We start from the raw sequence: 20212 nt of genomic DNA on the forward strand, positions 1-20212 counted from the left end.
TACTGTAATATATTGCTCATACCCCCAAAAATCCCCTTTATTTTCATGAAATAAGAACAGGAAGATTTCGCTGGGATTTCCCTCCTTTTGTTGCCTTGATGGCACAGGGCACTTCTGGATAAATTTATTTTAATCTGTGCAGTGGGCAGTTCTAGGGACTTCTCTCTAAAATCCCCTCTATAGTGAAGGCAAGTGAGCACAGAAAACTTGCTAACATATTTTTCTCATGAAAACAAAAACGAGTGTGAAGCATGCAGGTCAGTCTCAAACAACGGGTGGGTTCGCTGCTGGCCTTTTAGAGAGAACAAAAGGGGAAGGCTGGCAGAGGGAAATTTAAGTGATTTAAGATGTAGTGAAATTTTGTTGAAAAGCCAAGGGGCTTTGGATAGTTAGTTGAGTGGGGGGAAAGGCTGCACTAAATCAATCACAGTGGTGGGAAAGGTGTCTCCAAGTGCAACTCTACCCATCTGGATGAGACAGTGCCCTGACCTCCAGACCCCAGCTACAAGTTAGGCCAGATCTATTGGAGGCAGCAGAAGTTTTCTATTTCTACAGGTCAAAAGGCACTCCTTTGTGCACTGAGGGACTGAGAGCAGCAGGACAGGTAAGATTAACACATGGTGAGCTTGGGATGAGTAGGGAAATCTGCAAACATCACCTTCTTTCTTAAGACAGTTTAGTAGCATTGCTCCAAATATTCCTACACATCCGCGTCTTAAATAAGAAAGAGTTTCTGGGTTTATGTAGGCATTTTTGTCAATTAGTTTTGGCAGGGGGCTGAAATCGTGGTGTTTACTTTTTCCTGTGAACAATGATGGCTTAAAACAGGAGACCTTCTAGAGTCTGGCAAGATAAATATTGTAGCTGGTATGAACAATGTATGAACACATGCATGTGTATGAAAGCATTTGAAGAAAGAGTAGCACTAAATGTCCTTTATTGATCATTAGGAACACTGTTTCTGGTTAATCGGACTGGGAAATGGGTTGTTTCTGTCAAGACTGCAACAAGGCCTGATAAGTTATTTTATCACTGGAAGATCCTAATCAAACAACACGAAAGTGGCAGAGAGATTGTCCAGTATCACTCCTGCTGCCTCTTTCCTCCCCACCCAAGCGGAAGCAAAGGACCACTCCCAATTATATAAGAGATAGAGCCCAAAATAATTTGTTATTGGGCTGTTATGAATACCCTTGAGGGAAGGGTTAGCGCTGGATGGGTGAGGCGCTCGCTGCTCTATCGGGACAGCTCCCCAGCTCCCTCTTTGGGACAAGGACTGCGACGCGGCTGGACGGGGCGGGTCAGCCTCCGCCTCTCCGAGCTCTCATTCCATTTTTCTCGCTGCTTCCATGAACTTGGCCGCGGGCAGCCATCCCTCCCGCCGCCTTCCCCGGCCGCATTCCCAGGTCTGAGGAGGGTTTCGGGCGGAGTGGGCGGTGGGTGCTGGGTCAGCCCGGGAGCGTGGCCCGGAGCGGGACCCGGCCGGGGGAGGAAGGCGGGAGCCATCGCCCGCCACTCGCGTCTCTGTGCTCCGTCTGCCCCCGCCGGGAGGGTCCTCCAGGTGTCGGGCTCAGTCGGCAGCTGCCTTGGGAACCCTGTGTGGCGCCAGTAGGGCGAAAGTTTCTTTGAAGTTAAAGGAGGTTCCCAGAAAGTGGCGGCGGAGCGGTTTGTCCAGGGACGGCGTAGTCCGTGGCTCAGGAGCGCTCCGAGGTGCAGTTCGCGAAGGCGCAGTGAAGGAATTGCGCTTTACTTGCCCCAGTCTTTAACGCCTTTTCGTCCCCGTTTTTTTTTTTTCTTCTGTTCGTTTCGGCTTTTGTTTCCCCACCCTCTGCAGCACCCGTGATTGGGGTTGTTAATAGCTACACGGTACAGCTCGTTCCTCATTTTGTGAGTTCTTGTAGCTACCCCGGCCGTCTGCAGTGGTGCATTAAGAGCTTTAGCGGGTACTAAAGCAGTGAGGCAAAGAATTGTTATTGAAAACTCTGCTTGCCTGCAGGTGTGGTACATCTTCCACTGCTTTATAAACGATCCTCTGACTCAATAGTTTCTGCTTGCTGTGCTGGCCCTTGATTTCTGCTTGCTTGTAGAAATATCTATCTGAATTTCTTATAGCCGTGCTCAAATATCTAACTACACAGACTTTTTTTCATTTGGCTCATTGCTGATGGGTCCTTGTTTCCTGATTCTACTCATAACAACTTGGTCTCTGTTCTTGGTAACTGGAGAGTTATATCAGAAATTGTTTTAGCATAGCGTATTTAAAATTTAAAGGCAGGCTGCTGGTCATGGGTGTATGTATGCAGTGTGCATGCAAGTTTGCTGCCAATTTGTTTTTAAATACTTTTTTCCTCTTATTTGTTTATTTGCCAGCCTTCTTTTTTTGACCTGTATGAAATAGAAAATGCTTTTCAGCTGATTGTCTCTTTTAATTTTTTGCATGTTATGAAAATCTTTTAAAGGTTGGGCTTTGCTTACATTCTTGAGAGAAGATGGTCCCAAGATGTGCCAGCTAGTTTTGCAGGCATTGGGAAAAACTCAGCAGTGGGTAGTGTGTTACAGAGGTATTTTTTGCAAAATAGTGTTTCCACTTGAATATAACACCAACTTCAGTTCTGGGCAGGTCAACAATTCAGTTGTAGGAAACAGGGCAATAAGATTTTGTCAAGTCTTGCGGTCTGACCCCAGAACTACATTCTTTTTCACGTGAGAAATCTCCAGTTAATTTTTGCACCCTGAATGTACAATATCACCAGAAGATGACCTGTCATCTCTCCTTGTCTTTCTTTAGGTGAGGCAGATTTTCTCTTCCAAAATGACTTTACGAGTTCTGGTTTTGTGTTTGGCATATCCTGGGCTTGCAAAGGCAAATGGTAAGTTCAATTTCCTGAATCTGCTTGAAATTATTTGGGGAACTAGTTTTGGATTTCTGACGCTTCAACAGAGTAATAGGCAAAAATAGGTGAAATACAGATTGCTAATTCTGTTTGACTTACATACTTACATAGCTGAGACAGAGACATGGTGGAACTGGTGGTAGTTGTGACACAAAACCTCTCAGAGCAGCATTTAGAGATGGGAGGGACAAGAAGCATACCAAATCTACAGTGACACTGGACACCATTGTTAACCTGAGTTGACAGCTTCCAAGAGTGGGGTATCCCTAAAGAACTTCCTTCCTCCCATCTCAAATGCACTGTGAACTCTGAAACTACAGTGCAGAAAGCCCTTTAAAGGCATTTTGCTGTTTACTTCTCTGATAATGGCTTTGTGTGTAGTTTTCTTGCACAGTCTTCCTCTAGCTCTTAGGAAACAAAAATTGAGTATTTGCTGAGTATATAAAGTCATTAAGTTAGTAAAACCTGAGAGGGAAGTCTGCAGATATGGGTACAGAAATAGGTAGGTCTTTTTGTCTTTTAAGTAGCTTAGAAGAAAGATAAAGCCTCAGCCAATGTAAATCAACATAACTTCATTGATTTCTAGGAGTATGCAGGAGATGGACTTTTTTTTTTGTAGGGAAAAGGCACAGAAACAGTATGTAACTGAAGGAGTTGTGTCTGTGGGTAATCCAGGCCTTGGAATCAGTGTTAGGCTTCTGAATATGTGTGATATCTGCCCTTTTCCTTAACTGTTTACTGTCATTGCAGTGGTTCCACAGGCTGGACACACAAAAGTGAGGATGGGTGACAGTGTGACTCTGAGCTGTGCCCTGACAAAACCCATGGATGTTCTGCAAGTGACGTGGCAAAAGAACTCAGAAGACTCATATGCCAATATAGCTACATACAGTAAAACAAACGGATTAAAGATTCACAGGCCCTATGAAGACAAAATTAATTTCACAAGTTTGGAACTCAACAAGACAAGCATAACTTTTTGGGACACTAGAATGGATGATTCAGGATGTTACAAGTGTCTCTTCAATGCTTACCCTTTCGGCTCCTTGTCAGGAAATAACTGCCTGAGTGTTTTTGGTGAGGTTCTGTGCAGGGATACGTCTCAAATGAAATACGAGGTGTTCTCTCACCCGCAGTATTTCCTTGAGCAGATTCAAGAACTGCAGTGATAGCAGCAGCCCTTGGAGGAACATGATGTAGAAACAGAGCACTACTGCTGTGAGCAAAATTCTGTGGGTCATATTTAAGCCTATTGTGGTTGTTTTGGCTCTTGTTTGTTACTCCTTGAAGTAGCAGCTCAAAAGCAAGGAGTGGAATCTTTGTAAGTCCTTGATCAGTCCCAGCTGGAGCTCGGGACAGCCAACATTGCCCATTGCAGTTTCCTATTGGTGCAGGGTACAACCCCAGTGCTGTGAGCTGCTCTGCCAAAACCTGCCATTGATAGGGAATTAGCAGATAGGACCAAGAAAGGATTTTACTTAACAGTAAATTTTAATTAATTTCATTTTAATACTTGGATTTCAGATTGAGTGAAATCTTTGGGGTGCATAACTTCAGTATGGGGGAAGGAATATTGAGTCATGGAGGGGACCTGACCCAAGGAACTCTTCTTGCATTCCTTGGCATTGTGATTCCTAATGGTTACAGTGCTGCTAATGTTTATGATGTGGTGATGCCTTGTCTCATTTGTGTGTTGCAAGGTCTTAATGCATCTGTCCATCACAACATTTCTGAAGGTCATTTGATAGTCATCTGTAGTGCTGATGGCTTCCCAGAGCCCACCATCACCTGGAACAACCTGTTCAATTCTACTCCTACACAGAAGACAGTCAAGCACAAAAATGGCATTGTGTCCATCACAAGTAAACTGGAAATCTACAACATTCAGAGCATCAGTGCACGGGATTTGACCTGCAGAGTAAGCAACACAAATGAAACATTTGAATTGCCTGTGGAAATCAAAGGAGGTAGGTGACAGTACAAGCAACTTGTTAGTGTTCTCTTAGCCAACATGTTTTGCAGTAGCATATTTGGATAGGAATCTTCTAGGAAGAGGAGGGAATGAGACCATGTATATGTTGGGAAATCCTGTTTGCATTCATGGTTGTCTTTGAAGTAATAATATATTTGAGTCCTATCCCAGAGGGAAAAAAAAGCCATTAGCTTTTTTCAATCAGCTAGAGAGGTATGGGGTGTAGAGGCACCATGCATTTTGCAGCAAGTTGAACTTAGATGCCCATGTAGGCCTTCATAATTTTTTTAACAGCCTAAAAATAAATATAAATATGTCAGCTGATATCTATGAGTAGAAACTCTATGGGTTGCTTGATGAACTCAGAAATTTTGAAATTCATAACAAGCTGTCCCTGAATCAAATGTATCAGTTCAACCTATTGCATGTTTTGTTGTATTTAACCAGTATATCATGATTCAGTTTCTCTGATTTTTTGCTAAGGCAAATGTCCACTGCACTAATGGTTAGGGAGGAACAGTACTCTCAGGCATACAGGGAAGAGGTCAGTTGAAGATTCTTACATTTGGTTTATATAGAAATCTTAGATACATTAATGCAACATATGAGTCTCCTGTAGTGTTAATTTATTTCTTCTTCCAGCATTCTGTTCTGCTGGAAAGATTTTCCCTCTGCTTCTGCAGATAAGGAATGGAAACATTAAAAGCTGAGCTGCCATTCTTAGTTCATACAGGAGCACTGACTTGGGTGATTTAAAATTCACATGTCTCTATATCCAGAGCCTTAAATTGAAGACCACTTGTAAATTAGCAAGACAGGAAAAGCAGCTTGTAGCTGTAGGTTAATTCTGAAATTACAGGCTCAAGAAGTGATTGTTAAAGGAATAGTAGTAAAGAGCAGGATCTGATTTTTTAATATCTGCTCTGTAAGCATTCAAAAGCAATTTAGTTCTTAATTCTGAATTACATCACAGTTCTGAAACAGCATATTAATCTTTTTGTCCTGTCTCTAATATTCTTTTGTTTTGGACATTTAAAGAGAAAAAGTATATCTAAGAGAGCAGAAAACTAAGACTGTTATTTCTTGCCAAGTGGATAAAAAAATCAGCTAATAGCTGTTGTTTTAACAATCTTATATTTTAGGACAAGAAGTTCAAATGAACAGTTCAACATATCTTTGTTAAAAGACATAATAGTTTGGGCTTGAGTTAAATAAGTTTCAAGTCTCTCAATTTTCCAGCTAATGTCAGTGAAATGAGCCTTTGTATAACATTTTGATTAACAGGAGTCAAATGAAGTAACTAATGTCTAATCAGGGAGGAACATTTACATTCAGCTGTTGGGTAGAGCTATTTGCAGGCAGCAAAATATAGCCTGTCTTCTGTTCTTAAAATCCGTGTTGCCTTTTCAACAGTGTTAAGTGTTTAAAAGTAAAAATAATAAAATTCTGAGTGAACAAAAAAACTCTTTTAAAGGTGTTAAGACTTGTATGAAGTTCTGCTTGTGTGTATCAGGTATGAGAATGGCAGTGTTCTTATGATCACGTCATTTCTTCACATTTTCTGTGGGCAAGTAGTTTATTTTTGAAGATACATAGGTTTATTCTCTCTTTTGAGCAATTGCTGCTTTCATTTATCTTAGCAATACCTTTAACCATATCAAAGGAACCCTGTCATTAATCAGACATCCTCTTGGCTCATTTTGCTTTTTTTTCTCAATAAACTAGATTAATTTGTTGTGGTGTTTTGTTGTTTTGTTTTCACAGAAGAGGAATCATCATTGCTTTGGCTGGTGATTATTGCAGTGCTTCTAGTAGTCATCATAGTTCTGATTCTGATTTTGCTGTTCTGGAGGAAGATCCTATGCAGGAGGAGTTGAACTGGTGAGTCACTAACGTGTGGAAACGGGGTTTTCCTGGAGCCCATAGTAAGGTCTGATCATCTGCAGAGAAGGATGAGACTGTTGTGATACCATTTGTTGGGTATGAAAGTGTCATACTGGACAACTTAATAGTAATAATAAATAATAATAGTAATATATTTAGGGGCTTTAGAGGTTGCCTCATTTGCATGTAAGTTTGAGAGCCGTTTTCCCACTGCCAAGAGACAATCCAAGGCTGAAAACTATGAGGGAAGGATCCAAGCAGAGCAGAACATGCAGCTCTTGGTTTGCTTTGAAGTAGCAAAAGTCTCAGCAGAAGCAATTCACTTATCTTCCACATTTTCCTGGAAGCCCACAAAGTGTAGTATACTCAGATAATTTTTGGCAGATGAAGTAAACATTGAAGTAAACCCACTCATGCAGGGTGATGTTCTGTCAGAGGAAGCATTTTCTGCTGGTCACAGCACGATCATTGCATTTTTAAAAACAAACAGGGTAATACAATGAAGAAGTGTGCTCAAATTTGGCACATAAGTGTGCTTCCTAATGATTAATTAAGGAGAAGTTGCAGTCAGTGGAGTGTTTCTGAGTGTGTAATAACCTGGTTATGGATCAATTCAATTCTCTAGTCTTAATTTGTAGTACGATAATGAACAGAAAAAGGCTGGGAGGGAAAACACCACAAGCGTCACAAATCACAGAACTTTGATGGTCGTTGGTAGTTTCACTGTTGTTTAACTAAATCCAAATTCCATGTCTGGCTTTAAATTCCACTAATATATGTAGAAACACCAGCACATATTAACTCAGTTCTTGGCTATGTAGGTACCTGTTTCAGGGCAATAATATGATATAAAGTAAAGAAATGTTTTGAGGGGTATCACACCTGTCTATTGTGAACTTAGACCTACAGCATCTGCTGTTAAGAGCGTTTGACCTAATGAATCTGCTACTGCCAGAGACACAAGTCTTCATTGAGAAGGAAGAGAAATTAACTGTTCTTACACCCCAGATATAATGTCTTCATTGTAAAATGTCTGTGAGACTTCCATTGATCCTATAAACAATTCAGAAGATGAAATTTCTTGTTGAATTTTCAGACCAAACTGAAAGTTAAAGTGCAAGGAGTTCATTCTGAAATACTGCTTTTTAAGGGATCAGAAGAAAAAGATTAAATGCTCACAAGATGTATCTTTATTCTAGAACAACCATTCCAAAGACAAATGAGCTTGTACTAAGCATACCTTGAAGGACAGACCTTGAGATAGAGGTGATCTGATAGAGCTTTGGGATCACCCCTGTGAGCAGATCTCAGATTGACCAGGAAAAGAGAGTGCCAAAAACCACAGGTGCTGCCTTGCAGTGTTTTGAAGCCCCTTCATTGTATGGCAGATGAGAACCACGCTGGGATGCTGTGTCTGCACTGGGGCCCGAAGCTGGACCAGTGTCACTCAGTGAAAGGCTGCTTGACAAGACCAGGCTGTTCATATTTAGAGCACGCTGAGGATATTAACGTGTCCTAGCATGATTCAGGCCCGTGTATTTTAGCAGTTCCCCAGGCAATGCCCTGATGTGGGTCCAGCAATAGTTTGTAACAGGGCTATCCCCAGTGGGCAGCAACAGCAGGTTTCTTACACCCTGCACCACACGCTAGGTATTGGGCTTGGAACCCCCAAGCCATTTTGTGTATCCTTGTGCCATGACATTGGTCATGTGAGACATGATTTACTGCTGCACAGACACTGCTGTGATGCACAGCAACAGAGCCTACGCTTTATTTGGGAAACTGTATTGACGATTGATAGAGAGATGGGAAGACTGATTCGGTGATCAGAATTCAATTTTACTCAGATTTTCCAAAAGCTTACATACCATTTCAGGAAGGTTAATAACTTTCCACTACAATAATCAGGTTAAAGATCATACAGACAACTCATACATTTTACAACACCTTTTTCTTGCAGAAGTTTGATTAAATCCCTTCTCTTCCCGTAAGCAGGTTTAATCCCATCATCTGTAATCTTCAGAGCTCTGTTTGTTCCTGCCATGGCATCTTGGTTATCAAACCAGCTATGCTAATTAAATCTGTTTTACTCTCTGTCCTGTGTATTCCCACAAAACTGAACAGATCCCCCTCCCCTGCCTTGTAAGGAAAGTGTAAGACACAGAAAAGCATTAGTTTCAACTGAAAGCACCGTGCCTCTTTTTCCTTAGCTAAAGGCTCAAAGCTTGAAGTCCTTCTGTGTCTCCAAGAGGAGTGGAGTGTCATGTTCTGCTGCCTGTGAAGATGTCAAAATTCCTGGCCCCACATGTATTCCTGGCCAGCGTGTCACAAGGTCAAGACTTAACATAAATTCCTGTTCACCAGGGCAGAGGGCATAAATTAGATGAGCAGTGTTTAGTAGTGGATGTTTGTTGGATTAATGTTTATCAAGTAAAGCAGGATTTTAATGTCATCCGTTTGTGTTCCTTCCCATTTTTCATGGGTTTTGATTAACTCTGATGCTAGGATGTGACTTCTGCAATGAGGTTGTAAGTCTCTGTTGTTTTAATGTTAGTCTAGTTCTTATCAGCCGTAGTCTGTATCTTTTCAGTTGCCCTTTGGTCTTGAGTTTCAAAAATGTAATGCACTGACCTGGATCGGTTTTGAGTAAAAGCAGCATTGCTTTATCCAGAGTAGTTTTGACCAGCTGATCATATTCCTTCCTGCAGCAACCATCTTAGTGAAATGTGTAGTCTGTCTTCTTAATTTACATCTGTTTCCCTGAAGGCATCATTAATTAGTTTGCTGTAAAACTTCAGTGGTGGTGCAGTTTGATCACTTTGTCACCATCTGATTTTTTGTTTTGTTTTTGGTTTTTTGGGGTTCTTTTGTCTCCCAGGATGCTCTTTTCTGCTGGTGGTTAAGGGTTACTTACAGTTCATCTTGTACATGATTCCATGGATGTGTCACTATCCTGGACATCCTTAGAACACTAAGAATATTTGTGGAGCTACAGTAATTTTTAACACTTTATTTGCAGTGTGTTACCGTTCCACAAGTGTTGTGATGAGGAAATCTAAACTTCTTCTCTTTGGATCCTAGACTGGTTTTGTGATGACTTGTTTTTCCTTGATCATCTGTAAAATATTTTTATGCCTTCTAAAGCACTGACTGTAGTTGGTTCACCCAAAAGACAGTAGTATCTTGCAGAAAGCCCTTTTCTGTTTTTTTGTCCTCTATTGTCCTCAGACTGGGTGGAATGAGGAGCAGGCCTACGCACATACTTTGGGATGTGCTGTTTGTAACAGCACAAAGGAGAGCTAACAATAGAATAGCAATATTAGAATAGCTAATAGCACTGGCTCGAGAATACCAGGATCTGTCTGGGGCTTCAGTACTTCTTTTCATTTTGCATTAGATAGCAAGCACAGCCTTTCCAGGCCTGTCAAGATGCTCAGTTTTTAAAGTAAAACAGTAGCTTTTCATCTGGGTGACTGGGGAGCCTTCTCTGACAAAGTTTCTTCAAAGTGTGCTTTTGCGTCTGGCAGTATGGTTAGGTTTTGCTTTGCTTTTATTTTTGTTGCTCCCTTCCTCTTCATGGTAGTTGGGAATCAGGTATCTGTGGCTGAAAGCTGATGTCCCATCCCTCTGGCATTTGCCTTGTGTACCAGTTACAGAGCATACATTACTGAAAATGTCCCAAGTGAAGTGTCTTCACAACATTTGTGGATAAGTAACTTGTTTGGAATCAAACTGAGCAGCCTTTGCAGCAAGTGCTGACACACAAGCTTTGGAAAGCTCCCATCTTACCCTCTACCAAGCAGGCAGGCAAACCCAGCTGTGCCTATCACTCAATGTAAGTGTAATGAGCAGGCTGCAAAGAATCACCAGGCATAAATTCCCTCATGGCTGAAGTTTCTTGGTGTTGCTCATCTGATAAAAAGTTAAATCCTTTCATTCCTTACTCAACTAATAGAGCTTAACTGTAGACCACACTGAGATAAAGCAGTCCAGTTAAGAAGCCCAAGTGCCTGGGTAGAAGCCAAATAAAGGTTATTAGCCTGAGTAAATTCCTGAGACTTAACTATCATTTATGTGTCTTCACTTGAATGCTTTCCATAGCATCACTTTCTTATTTCATGGCTTGCAGGATACTCGTATTTCAGCCTGGCCAATTAAAAAGCTTTATAGTTAATTCTCAGGATGTATCAGTCTGCAGGGGGATAAAATTCCATGCGTATGTTTTTTCTGGAGGCTTGTGGTAACCTGTGAGGAAGGACTACTTCACAAATGCATATAAAGGCCAGAATGAGGGGGTTTTGTTTTTAAGAATTGGTATATTGATCTCTCTTGAGTAGCTTATGCAGGTTCTGCAATGTGGAAAGCTCCAGAAATATTCAAATAGTATACTTGTGTATAAAAAAACTATAACAAGAGGGGAAAAGTGGGGTTTCTAAATTAGTAGATATGATACTGAATAAATAAGAAAGCTGAACAGAATAGGTTAACCTGGAAGAAGAAAACTTGAAGAGTCATAGAATAAGGGACTAGGCCAGACCAAAAACTCCATCTGCAGAAAGCACCAGCATGGAAATATGTTTTTCCTGTTTGGAAATCAAAACGTTCAGGTTCTCCAAGTGGAGATTTTATGGAACTCGGGTGTAAGCAGCATTGCCTTTGCCTCTTAGGTCTATGCTTTTCTTGACAAGGTGGTGTTCAGTCAAAGGTTGGATGTGATGGTCTTGAAGGTGTTTTCCAACCTTAATGATTCTACGATTCTGTTTGTGTTTAAACACAACCAGCTGTCTGTACTCCAAAGAAATGCTGAACCTCAACGTGCTTAATATATTACAAAAGTACTCCAAAACAAGTTCAAAATACCTCTTTGTACAAACTGGAGATCACTTAATACCCTCAATAGGAATTTAAGATTCCCTGGTTATTACCTTTTGAATTTTATAGTTGCTACAAATAGCATAGAATCAGGTCTGGTAAGTGTAAAATAGCAGCTTGGCTGATCAGGTATAATATGTAGGTATGAGGTGGCCAAATATGTCCTGGAAGGCTGGGAAATAAGTACTATGCAGGAATTCCAGTTTTTGGGAAGCTATAAGAATACGTACTTGGTTACTCTCGCCATTGCTTTGTTTATAGTAAATGTAGTAATTAATTCTGGAAGAGTCATAGCAGTATTCTTTAGTCTGTATTCAGTTTGGGGAAGGCTCTGTTTCTAAGCTCTAGCTTAAAAATTAGAATTCTTATCTTACAACTTGGCATGTTTCTTCAGTGGATTTGCTTTGACATCAGGTTTTCTTGTTAGCAAGAGACTCGGTAGTTGAGAATGATATAATAGCAGCTTGGTTTTAGGAGAATTTTCAAAATAATATTTCCAGAAAAGGACACTAAATACCAGACTTTCAGATGATAAACTCGGGACATAACTCCCTCTTAAGTGAGGCAGATAGATATAACACACTTCCTCTGCTCATAGAGGAATGGGTTTCTAACAGTCACGTCCCAGCTGGCAAGGCTCATTTTAGAGAAGCATTGGTTTCCTCTCAAGTGTGGCTTTAATGGGGGTAGGAGATCATATTTGTCCTATTTTGAGTTCCTGCAAAACAGCAAAAAATATGCAGTGAATATACAACAGCTTCATTCCTTCACCCTTAATACTAAACCAAAAAAACCCCTCAAACCCAAGCCAACCAACCAAACAAAAATCCCAAAACCCCAAAATGCCAGAGTGTAAAAACAGTACAGACAAACAGACCTAAACACAGCTACTGAGGCGAGGAATTAAAAAATCAAACAACAACCCTCATGACAAAAATGTCAGTGAAGGGGCAATTCTGCTGTCAGGCTGCCCACCAGGTTTCCTGTAGACACAAATATTTTGCAACTTAAGTGAAGATGTTTTCTGTATTTAATCACACTGTTTCCAGATAACTCCTGTTTCCCAGTAATTCCACTTAATTTTCTGTTCACAGAAATGTGCCTGGCAGTACTCTCTGTCTGTATCATAAATAGAGGGAGGATGGGCACACTTTGCAAGCTTTCCATGCTTTAGTGCTACCTGTTTTAATTGTGAAGGACAGGGATGGTTGGTATTTTGTTTGTTTTCCGTGGCATGCTTTTCTGGGAAAAGCACTCTCCTTATCCTGCTTTCCATTTAGAAGTGCCAGGAAAAGGAAGTCACACAGAAGGAAGGAGGGGAAGGTCACACGGGTAATTTCTGGTCTCCTAGGCCATGGCTGGGGTTTTTGTCTGGAAGGATGAAATAAATCCTGTTCTGCTACTGATAGGATGAAAGTAGTGGTGTAGGAAACATCTTGGAGCTTGTGTGCATCTAAAGGGAAGGCATTGAAGTCTGTGCTGCTAAAACACAAAGCCCTTTCTTTATGAACAAGAAGGATTTTAGTATGTGACTAGCTAGATTTCTATCCTGTGAATCTTATTTTTGCACATACTTAATTATGAAATAATTTTCTATTCCTTCCTTATCTTTTTCATTCCAACAATAGGGCTTTGTATATAACAAGAAAATCAAATGGCTGGCAGCTGAAAGGGAGAACAAATAGCATTCCTGTAATATGTGAATAGCTGCCTCACTGTTTCAATTTCTCATTCACTTCCTTTGTAAGAATTACTTATATACTCAATTTCAAAATACTTTACTAAATACTTTATCTGAAAGCAGGGTTATTAGATAAGGAACCTCTTTCATACTCCTCTACATGAAAAGTAAAGATGCCATATGTTTTATTATTGTCTTCAAAGCCATGTAAAGATAGAGTTGAAAACTGAATCTCAAACATATGAAAGATATTCTGAAATATCAAATTAATTATATACTCAATATATGTGTATTTATTAATTATTGGTGTATTACCAATGAGGAAAGTTGGTTTACTTTTCAGAGTTTGCAAATCCTTTCAGGATTTTTTATATTCATTATGTTATATTCTGAATTCTGCAATGTGTGTGATTTCCAGAACTAAAAAAGCAGGGAAGTTGTTCACCAAAGGATGGGTTTGTGACTGTTGCTCCCCACTTTCCCCACTGCGTATTTCTCTTCCTCCTGTTCCAACAGCAACTGCACTGCTAAGCAAAACCTGAGACACAAAACTATGGCCATGACTCATCCTTTCCTGGGGTTGTTTTTGTGTTTTCTAGGGTCCTGAGGATTTTCATCCTTCTACCAGATCATTAGATGCCAGCAAGCTCAAGTCAACATTAGACCTAGTGACTTGACTGACTGGAAAGAAGCAGCAAAAAAAGGAGAAGACCTCATATACACTGCCCTATCTGGAAGCTGAGTTGATCACTGAAATGATTAACAAAATGTTTGTTATCTGGTCTAGGCCCTTAATCTTAAAATGAAGGACTGGAGGGACCACTTAGTCTGCTGCTCTGCAGAGAAGATTTTTGTCAGGCAAAACCTTCTTTACCCATGCCATTCTTGGTACTGCTGCTGGGCAAAATGTGCTCGTCTTCTTCCAGCTGAGTTTTGAAAATATCCACGGATAGAAGCTCTGCAGACTCTCTGGGGATTCTCTTCCAGTGCCTAATTGCTTTTGCAGTAGAGAGGGATTTAAGTTTTGCCAATATCTGTCTGCAGTTTCACTTGCAGCAACTCAGAGTTCATTGCCCTCTTCCAGTCATCTGGTTTTTCTTCTTTTATCCAACTGTTCCAACTCCTTTTTCTCTGTCTGAAAGACCTGCTTGACTCAAAATCACAGGACTCAAGCCACACAGAATTTGTCAAAATTATTGGGGAAGAGCAATAGGTCTCCCAGCAGGTGACTAAATGAAGCCACAGTTTGAAAAGAAGAATTGTAAGTAATTTGTATCGTATAAAAGTAATTTACTTTATTTGAATTCTTGCTAATCCTGAAGTGTTTTCTTCTGTGTTTTCTGGGTTTTTTAGGGATGTGTGTTGTGGGGTTAAATATGTAAGTGAGGAGGAGATGGTAACAAAGGCCAGTAGTGGAAGCACTGTCTTCTCAATTTTTCCTTTCTATTAATACCCTATCCTACTCCTTGTTGATCTGCCAAGAGGCATGGATTTTGTCAATAGTTTTTGTGCTCATCTTATGTACCGTTCAGAGTAGTCTTCCCTGTCTTCATCCATTTTTATTGTGTCTTTTAAAACACAGATAAATCGCTTAGCTGGTCAAAAGTCATTGTTCCATGGCTGGGCCTCGTTTGGTGGGATGTCACACTCTGAGCTCACAATTCTGTGTCACTACTGTGGCTGCAATGATATCAGCTTGCCAGTCTTACAGAGGCTGAGCTTACTGATTTGTCATGCACTTGGTAGCAGATAAAGACACTGCACTATTCTTAGGAGCTGGGACCTAATTCTGCTTCTGTCCCAGGTTGGGCTGGCTCCTCCCCTGCCATCCCAAGTTGCTCATCACTGCCAGCCCAAGGCTGATGTGGCCGTTTCCAGGCTTAAAGTTCCTGGTGCTTGACTCCCTCTTTCTGGGCAGCAGCAGGCTGCCCAGGAGGACTGTGCACTCCTGGGCATTGCCCTGCAGCTCCTCATCTTCGTGACGGGTTGAAGGCTCCAGGTGCCTTCTGCTTCTGTGCTTGTTTCAGTTGGGACAGAGTCAATTTTCTTGATAGAAGTTGGTATGAGGCTACCTTTCCAACTCTCCCATTCCCTCCTGGGGGACTGTGCAAGCAGCTGTGTGGTGTCTAGTTGCTGGCTGGGGTTAAACCATGACAGCCTCTGAGCACCCTCAAAGGGCTCTGCACCTGCCCCACAGGGCAGAGATTGCTAAAAGCAAGACTGCCTCTGGGTGTACCTGCCCAGTGGCCACTTTACTGAAAGGACAGATAGATGGGATGAGTGCTACTGTTCAGGGTGTTTCTCAGTCCTCCTTATGTCTGCCATCGTATGATGATCACTAACAGTATTCTCTTTTCTTTTGGCTTTGATGAGCATTTGTTTGTGCATATGAAATACTCCATCTTACCAGAGTGTGTAGCACTTTGGACTGTGCCTTTTATGTCACATGTTTACTAAGGGTACAAACTGTTAAGCTGAAAAACCAGCAGTGGAGATTTAAAACTTAGGACTCAGCATTCAGAATAAGTATTTTGCTGGTTCTAGAGCAGTGGCCTTTCCAGAGTCTGGTGAAAAGTTTTGTGTGTTTATGCTTACGTTATTGCAGATGTGAGGGGCGATGTTTGTTCTACATTTGTAGGTGCAATATGAATTATTTATTTGTACATTTCACTTTTTCTAATTAAAAAAAAAAAATCTGATCTAACCAAAACACCAACTTTTTTTTTCTTCCTATTTGTTTGAGATACCAAAAATGCGTCATTGCAAGTTGGGCTTTTTAGTAGTTTTGATTTATACTTTGCTTCCTTTCTGAACAGAAAATGGGAGTTCATGGGGCTTTTAATGTGTTTTGGGGTATTTTTTCTTTTTAAAAGAAGATTTTGAACAAAACTTTTGAGATAAGTTTACGGAAGTATTTTTGACCACAGAAACTACAGTTTAGTTCAGATTTGAAAATAACTTTAGTCGTTCAAAACAGTGTATTCTATATTTTTACAATCATTGTCTGTCATGTTTGTTGCTTAATTATTTTTTATCTAAAGTTACATGCTTTACTGATACATTGTCTGTCTTGTTTTCTGTATTTCCCTAGATGAAAAGAAGACAAATAAAGCAAATTTGAACATAAGGCCACATCGTTTCTTTCATTTATAGCACAGTGCTTGTGAGCTTTTATAAATCAGTGAGAGAAGTATTACTCATGAGCTCTAAGTGTATAAATAATTCCTTTGGGAAAAGCAATAGTGACCCAGTGTACTCTTTAATACATGTGGCCTTTTGAGATTGTGAAACCACAATAATTTTTGTTTCTCATGACATCAACTTACACTTTTCTTCTTAAAAGATATTATAATGAGAAACTTGAATATAATTAAAAGGATGTGTCAATGCTACGGTATTCCTTGAGGAGCTGAGTGTCATGGGATTGTGTCCTAGATCTGAAAGTCAGCAGTTTATTGCTTATCTGAGCTATATTTGTTGGTAAAATACAACAGGCAGTGATTTCCAGAGGTTTTCCAGAGATTGCAGCATAAACGTTTTATTTTCTCAAGGATACAAATGGTTGCTGGTGATGGCTTCTGAAGAGTTTCCTCCTGGATGCTGGCCAAAAGTGCAAGTCTTGTTGCTGCAATATCTCACTCACCCTGAGCAATGCGAGATTTTAGTTTCTTCTCCTGGGAACTCATTGCTATAGAACAAGGATTAACCATTTTAAAATAAAAGAGGGCAAATTCAGATTATGTATAAGGAAGACTTTTTTTACAATGAGAGTGGTAAAACACAGGAGCAGGTTGCCAGGAGAGATGGTGGATGCCCTATCCCTGGAAATATTCAAGGTCAGGCTGGATGGGGGTCTGAGCAACCTGGTCTAGTAGAAGATGTCCCTGCTCCTTGCAGGGGGCTGGACTGGATGACCTTCAAAGCTCCCTTCCAATCCAAACTCTTCTATGACTCTAAGAACCTGACGCTCTCAGATCAGAGAAAGCAGCGAGCCAGCAGTGCTGCTGCCCCAAGCACAGTGCAGGGCAAGCTGTGGTTTTCCCAGGAAGAGGAGCAATGTTTACCATGCACAAGGGCAGAAAGGCTGCTTGCCTGGCCCAGGAGCTCCTGGCACAGCTGGCTCAAGTGCTGCTTAAGCCACCAGTAGCAAGGTGTGTTGTGCTGACAGAGCAGGGCAGGAACAAAACAGTGCAGGCTGAGGTGGTTTAGGCTGGGGCTGAAGTATGGTAGCAGTTAAGTGGCCTTAGAAAGAGTAGATTGGCCACCCTTAACTTCACAAATGTAAACATGTGCAGAACAGCATGTTTCCTCAGGGAAACCTCAAGACTGCTGGAAAAATCTATAAAAGGTTGCTTTTTTTTGGCTGGCAGCCTGGTCCTCAGAACCAGTCAAAAGGTTTGCTTTAGTTTTCAAGTTACAGTGCATTGTTTAATTCCTACAGCTGTCTCCTGTCTTTGTGTGTTTGTCCCTGACATGCTCAAGGATGTCATTACTCTGAGTCTTGAATTGTGCTGACATAAGGGACAGGAAGTAAAGTGAGAGATAAGTTCTACACATGACCACGGTGTAGAGGTCTTCAAACCGCCAATATGCACGGCTGGGTTCCTGTAAAAGATAGAATTTAGAAAAAAAAAAAATAAACAACAAAATCACTTCTGATCGCACAGTGAGAATGACTTCTCCTTTTTGCTTTGGGTGTTTTGAGTGCTTTCCCATTGCCTTGCTGCACTGACCACTCAGCCCCAGGTCAGGCATCTGCTCCAGCTGCCTCTGAAGCAGTGAATGCATGCTTGTGTTTTTTCCTTTATTCTTTCCTTATTCATGAAAACCCATGAATTTTGCCTCTGCCCATTGTTTCCAGTTTCCAAGTCTGAGAAGTAGACTTGGGATGCTTTTGGGTGACTTTTCCATACCATGTCATGCCATGTGCCTGCTTGCTTCACTTCTGTCTCCCAGCTGCTGCTCTGCTAACTAAAATGCTGTTTGCTTTGAAAACATAGTGGCAGCAGCTCTCAAAGGCTGCTCCATAACAAGGTGTCAGGAAGGAAGCTAAGCTAGAAGCTAAGAGGATGTTTGGTGGGCGTTTGTCTGGATTTTTTTCCTTAAGATGGATTGAAGTTAATGGCAGAATCAGCACTGAACAAGAACTTGCATGTTGATGACCAGTATTTTTTCACCTAGAAAGTCTTAAAAGTCTTTCAGCTTCAAGTTGAAAGCACTTTAAGTGGTTTTGAAGACCATATTCAGGGAGCATCTTGGGAGATGGTAATAAGTGAATTTGCTGCTTTGAGTCACTCTGCCTGCAAGAAAGAAGTGTGACCACCTGGACAGACAGAACTGGGAAATAAAGAATAGCATTGTACCCCAGCCTTATTTATCCAGGTTTCCTTTGAGGAAAAGGAAGAGACACATTTCCTCACTAATTGCAGTCTAATAAATTACTTCTGGAAACAATGTAGCTGAGTGTAGTGGCTGACAAAAGAAAGTTTCCCACTTCTCACTTTAAACAGAGGTTAAGCAGGTTGCTCCTTGCTGATGAAGTATGGATCAGACAGATTGCCTGTTCTGACAAGAGTTTGTTAATGTAATTTGATAAGGAAACACACAGTGAGAGAATTATTCATATTTTATTTTATCCACTCCTAAAGTGATCCTGATTTCAACTTTTTTCTTCCTGATTTTGCCCTTTCTGTTCAGATTTCCCTGATTTATTATTCCTCTTTGTCCTGGACAAGTTTCTTCCTGATCACTATTGTTCTTTGCAAAGGACTTGGCACTTGGAAGCATGCTATTTTCTTGCTTATGTGGACACACTCTCCATCTGACTTCTCCCTTTCCCTCTCTGATTCTCGAGTGTTCACAAGAGTCACTCCATCACTGGAGGGTGTCTTCATCTTCCTGGATCACAGTAACCACAAAGTAAAAATAGCTCCTGTGGTAGCTTGTCCTTGTTTCCAAACCAGGAGGCAGCTCCTCAAGGAGAGACAACATGGATACCAATAGACAGAACTAGGAAAAATGTCCCTGCTCCTGTCTGTCTGCAGGAGCTCCACAGAGCCCAAATCCTGGGCACACACTGGCTGGAGATCATGGGGAGCCCACTGATGTGTGTTCACCTCCCTTGCTGGGCTGCACGATTGTTGTATCAAAATGCACAGAAAAAGAAAATGTGCAACTGGGGGCCTGAGTAACATGGAGTTGTCTCACCATGAGTAAAAGGAAAGCATACTCTCACCGCTGTTGCATGAGTTAAGTTTGATTTCTATTAAGCAGCTGGTTATTTCAGCTAACTGATCCTATATAGGGATGATAAATATTGGCATTCCCTGGCCTCATTTATCGTGTCACAACCTGGGATAAGGCAGCTCAGTTGGTTAGAACATGGTGCTAATAAAGCCAAGGTTGAGGGCTCGATACTCATATGGGCCACTCATTTGAGAGCTGGATTTGATGATCCTTGTGGGGGACCTTCCCTCAACTCAGGATATTCTGTGATTCTGTGATAACTTTGAAATTCACGTAGTAAGTCTTGTTTCCTTTCTGGACTGATTAACCTGGGAGAACTCTGTGATGATGAGAGCAGCACTGGGAGAACTCATTAGGCTTTGATGGAAACACAAGAGAATACTTCCTCTTGGGAGTGAGAGATAAGAAGACTTAGGGTGAGGGAAAGCTGGCTTGTTTCCCTGAGAGTTCTGACTGTCCCAGCACAGAGTGGTTGCACTGGTGAGATGAGAGAGAGAGCTTGTGTGTCCTGCGCTGCCTCCAGATAATGTGCCTGGAGTCAAGTAGCTACTTATGCTGTTGTCTATGTGGAAGAACAGGACTGGAGTTGAGTTAAACAAACGTAAATGTGTTCTGTTTGACCTGAATTGATGGTAAGATCTCAGATGAATTATTCAGGAATAA

At 41.2% G+C, this 20212-nt stretch overlaps 1 protein-coding gene across 5 annotated transcripts; it reads left to right on the forward strand.

Moving 5' to 3' along the window:
* The first annotated feature begins 946 nt into the window (after positions 1 to 946).
* Positions 947 to 16430, forward strand: LOC134548795 (OX-2 membrane glycoprotein-like). 5 transcript variants are annotated; one of them, XM_063393848.1, is made up of 6 exons: positions 947 to 1406; positions 2789 to 2870; positions 3645 to 3971; positions 4631 to 4861; positions 6631 to 6747; positions 13903 to 16430. In XM_063393848.1, the coding sequence occupies exons 1-5, from the start codon at positions 1350 to 1352 to the stop codon at positions 6741 to 6743; spliced, it is 810 nt and encodes a 269-aa protein (XP_063249918.1). In that variant the 5' UTR covers positions 947 to 1349; the 3' UTR covers positions 6744 to 6747; positions 13903 to 16430. The 5 variants fall into 5 exon arrangements, with proteins under 5 accessions (XP_063249918.1, XP_063249917.1, XP_063249916.1 ...); XM_063393847.1 differs by lacking the exon at positions 13903 to 16430 and adding an exon at positions 8961 to 9404 and having other exon boundaries at positions 952 to 1406; positions 4595 to 4861; XM_063393846.1 differs by having other exon boundaries at positions 956 to 1406; positions 4595 to 4861.
* Positions 16431 to 20212: the final 3782 nt, after the last annotated feature.

This window comes from Prinia subflava, chromosome 3 (genome assembly GCF_021018805.1).
Source record: "Prinia subflava isolate CZ2003 ecotype Zambia chromosome 3, Cam_Psub_1.2, whole genome shotgun sequence".
Lineage (NCBI taxonomy): Eukaryota > Metazoa > Chordata > Aves > Passeriformes > Cisticolidae > Prinia > Prinia subflava.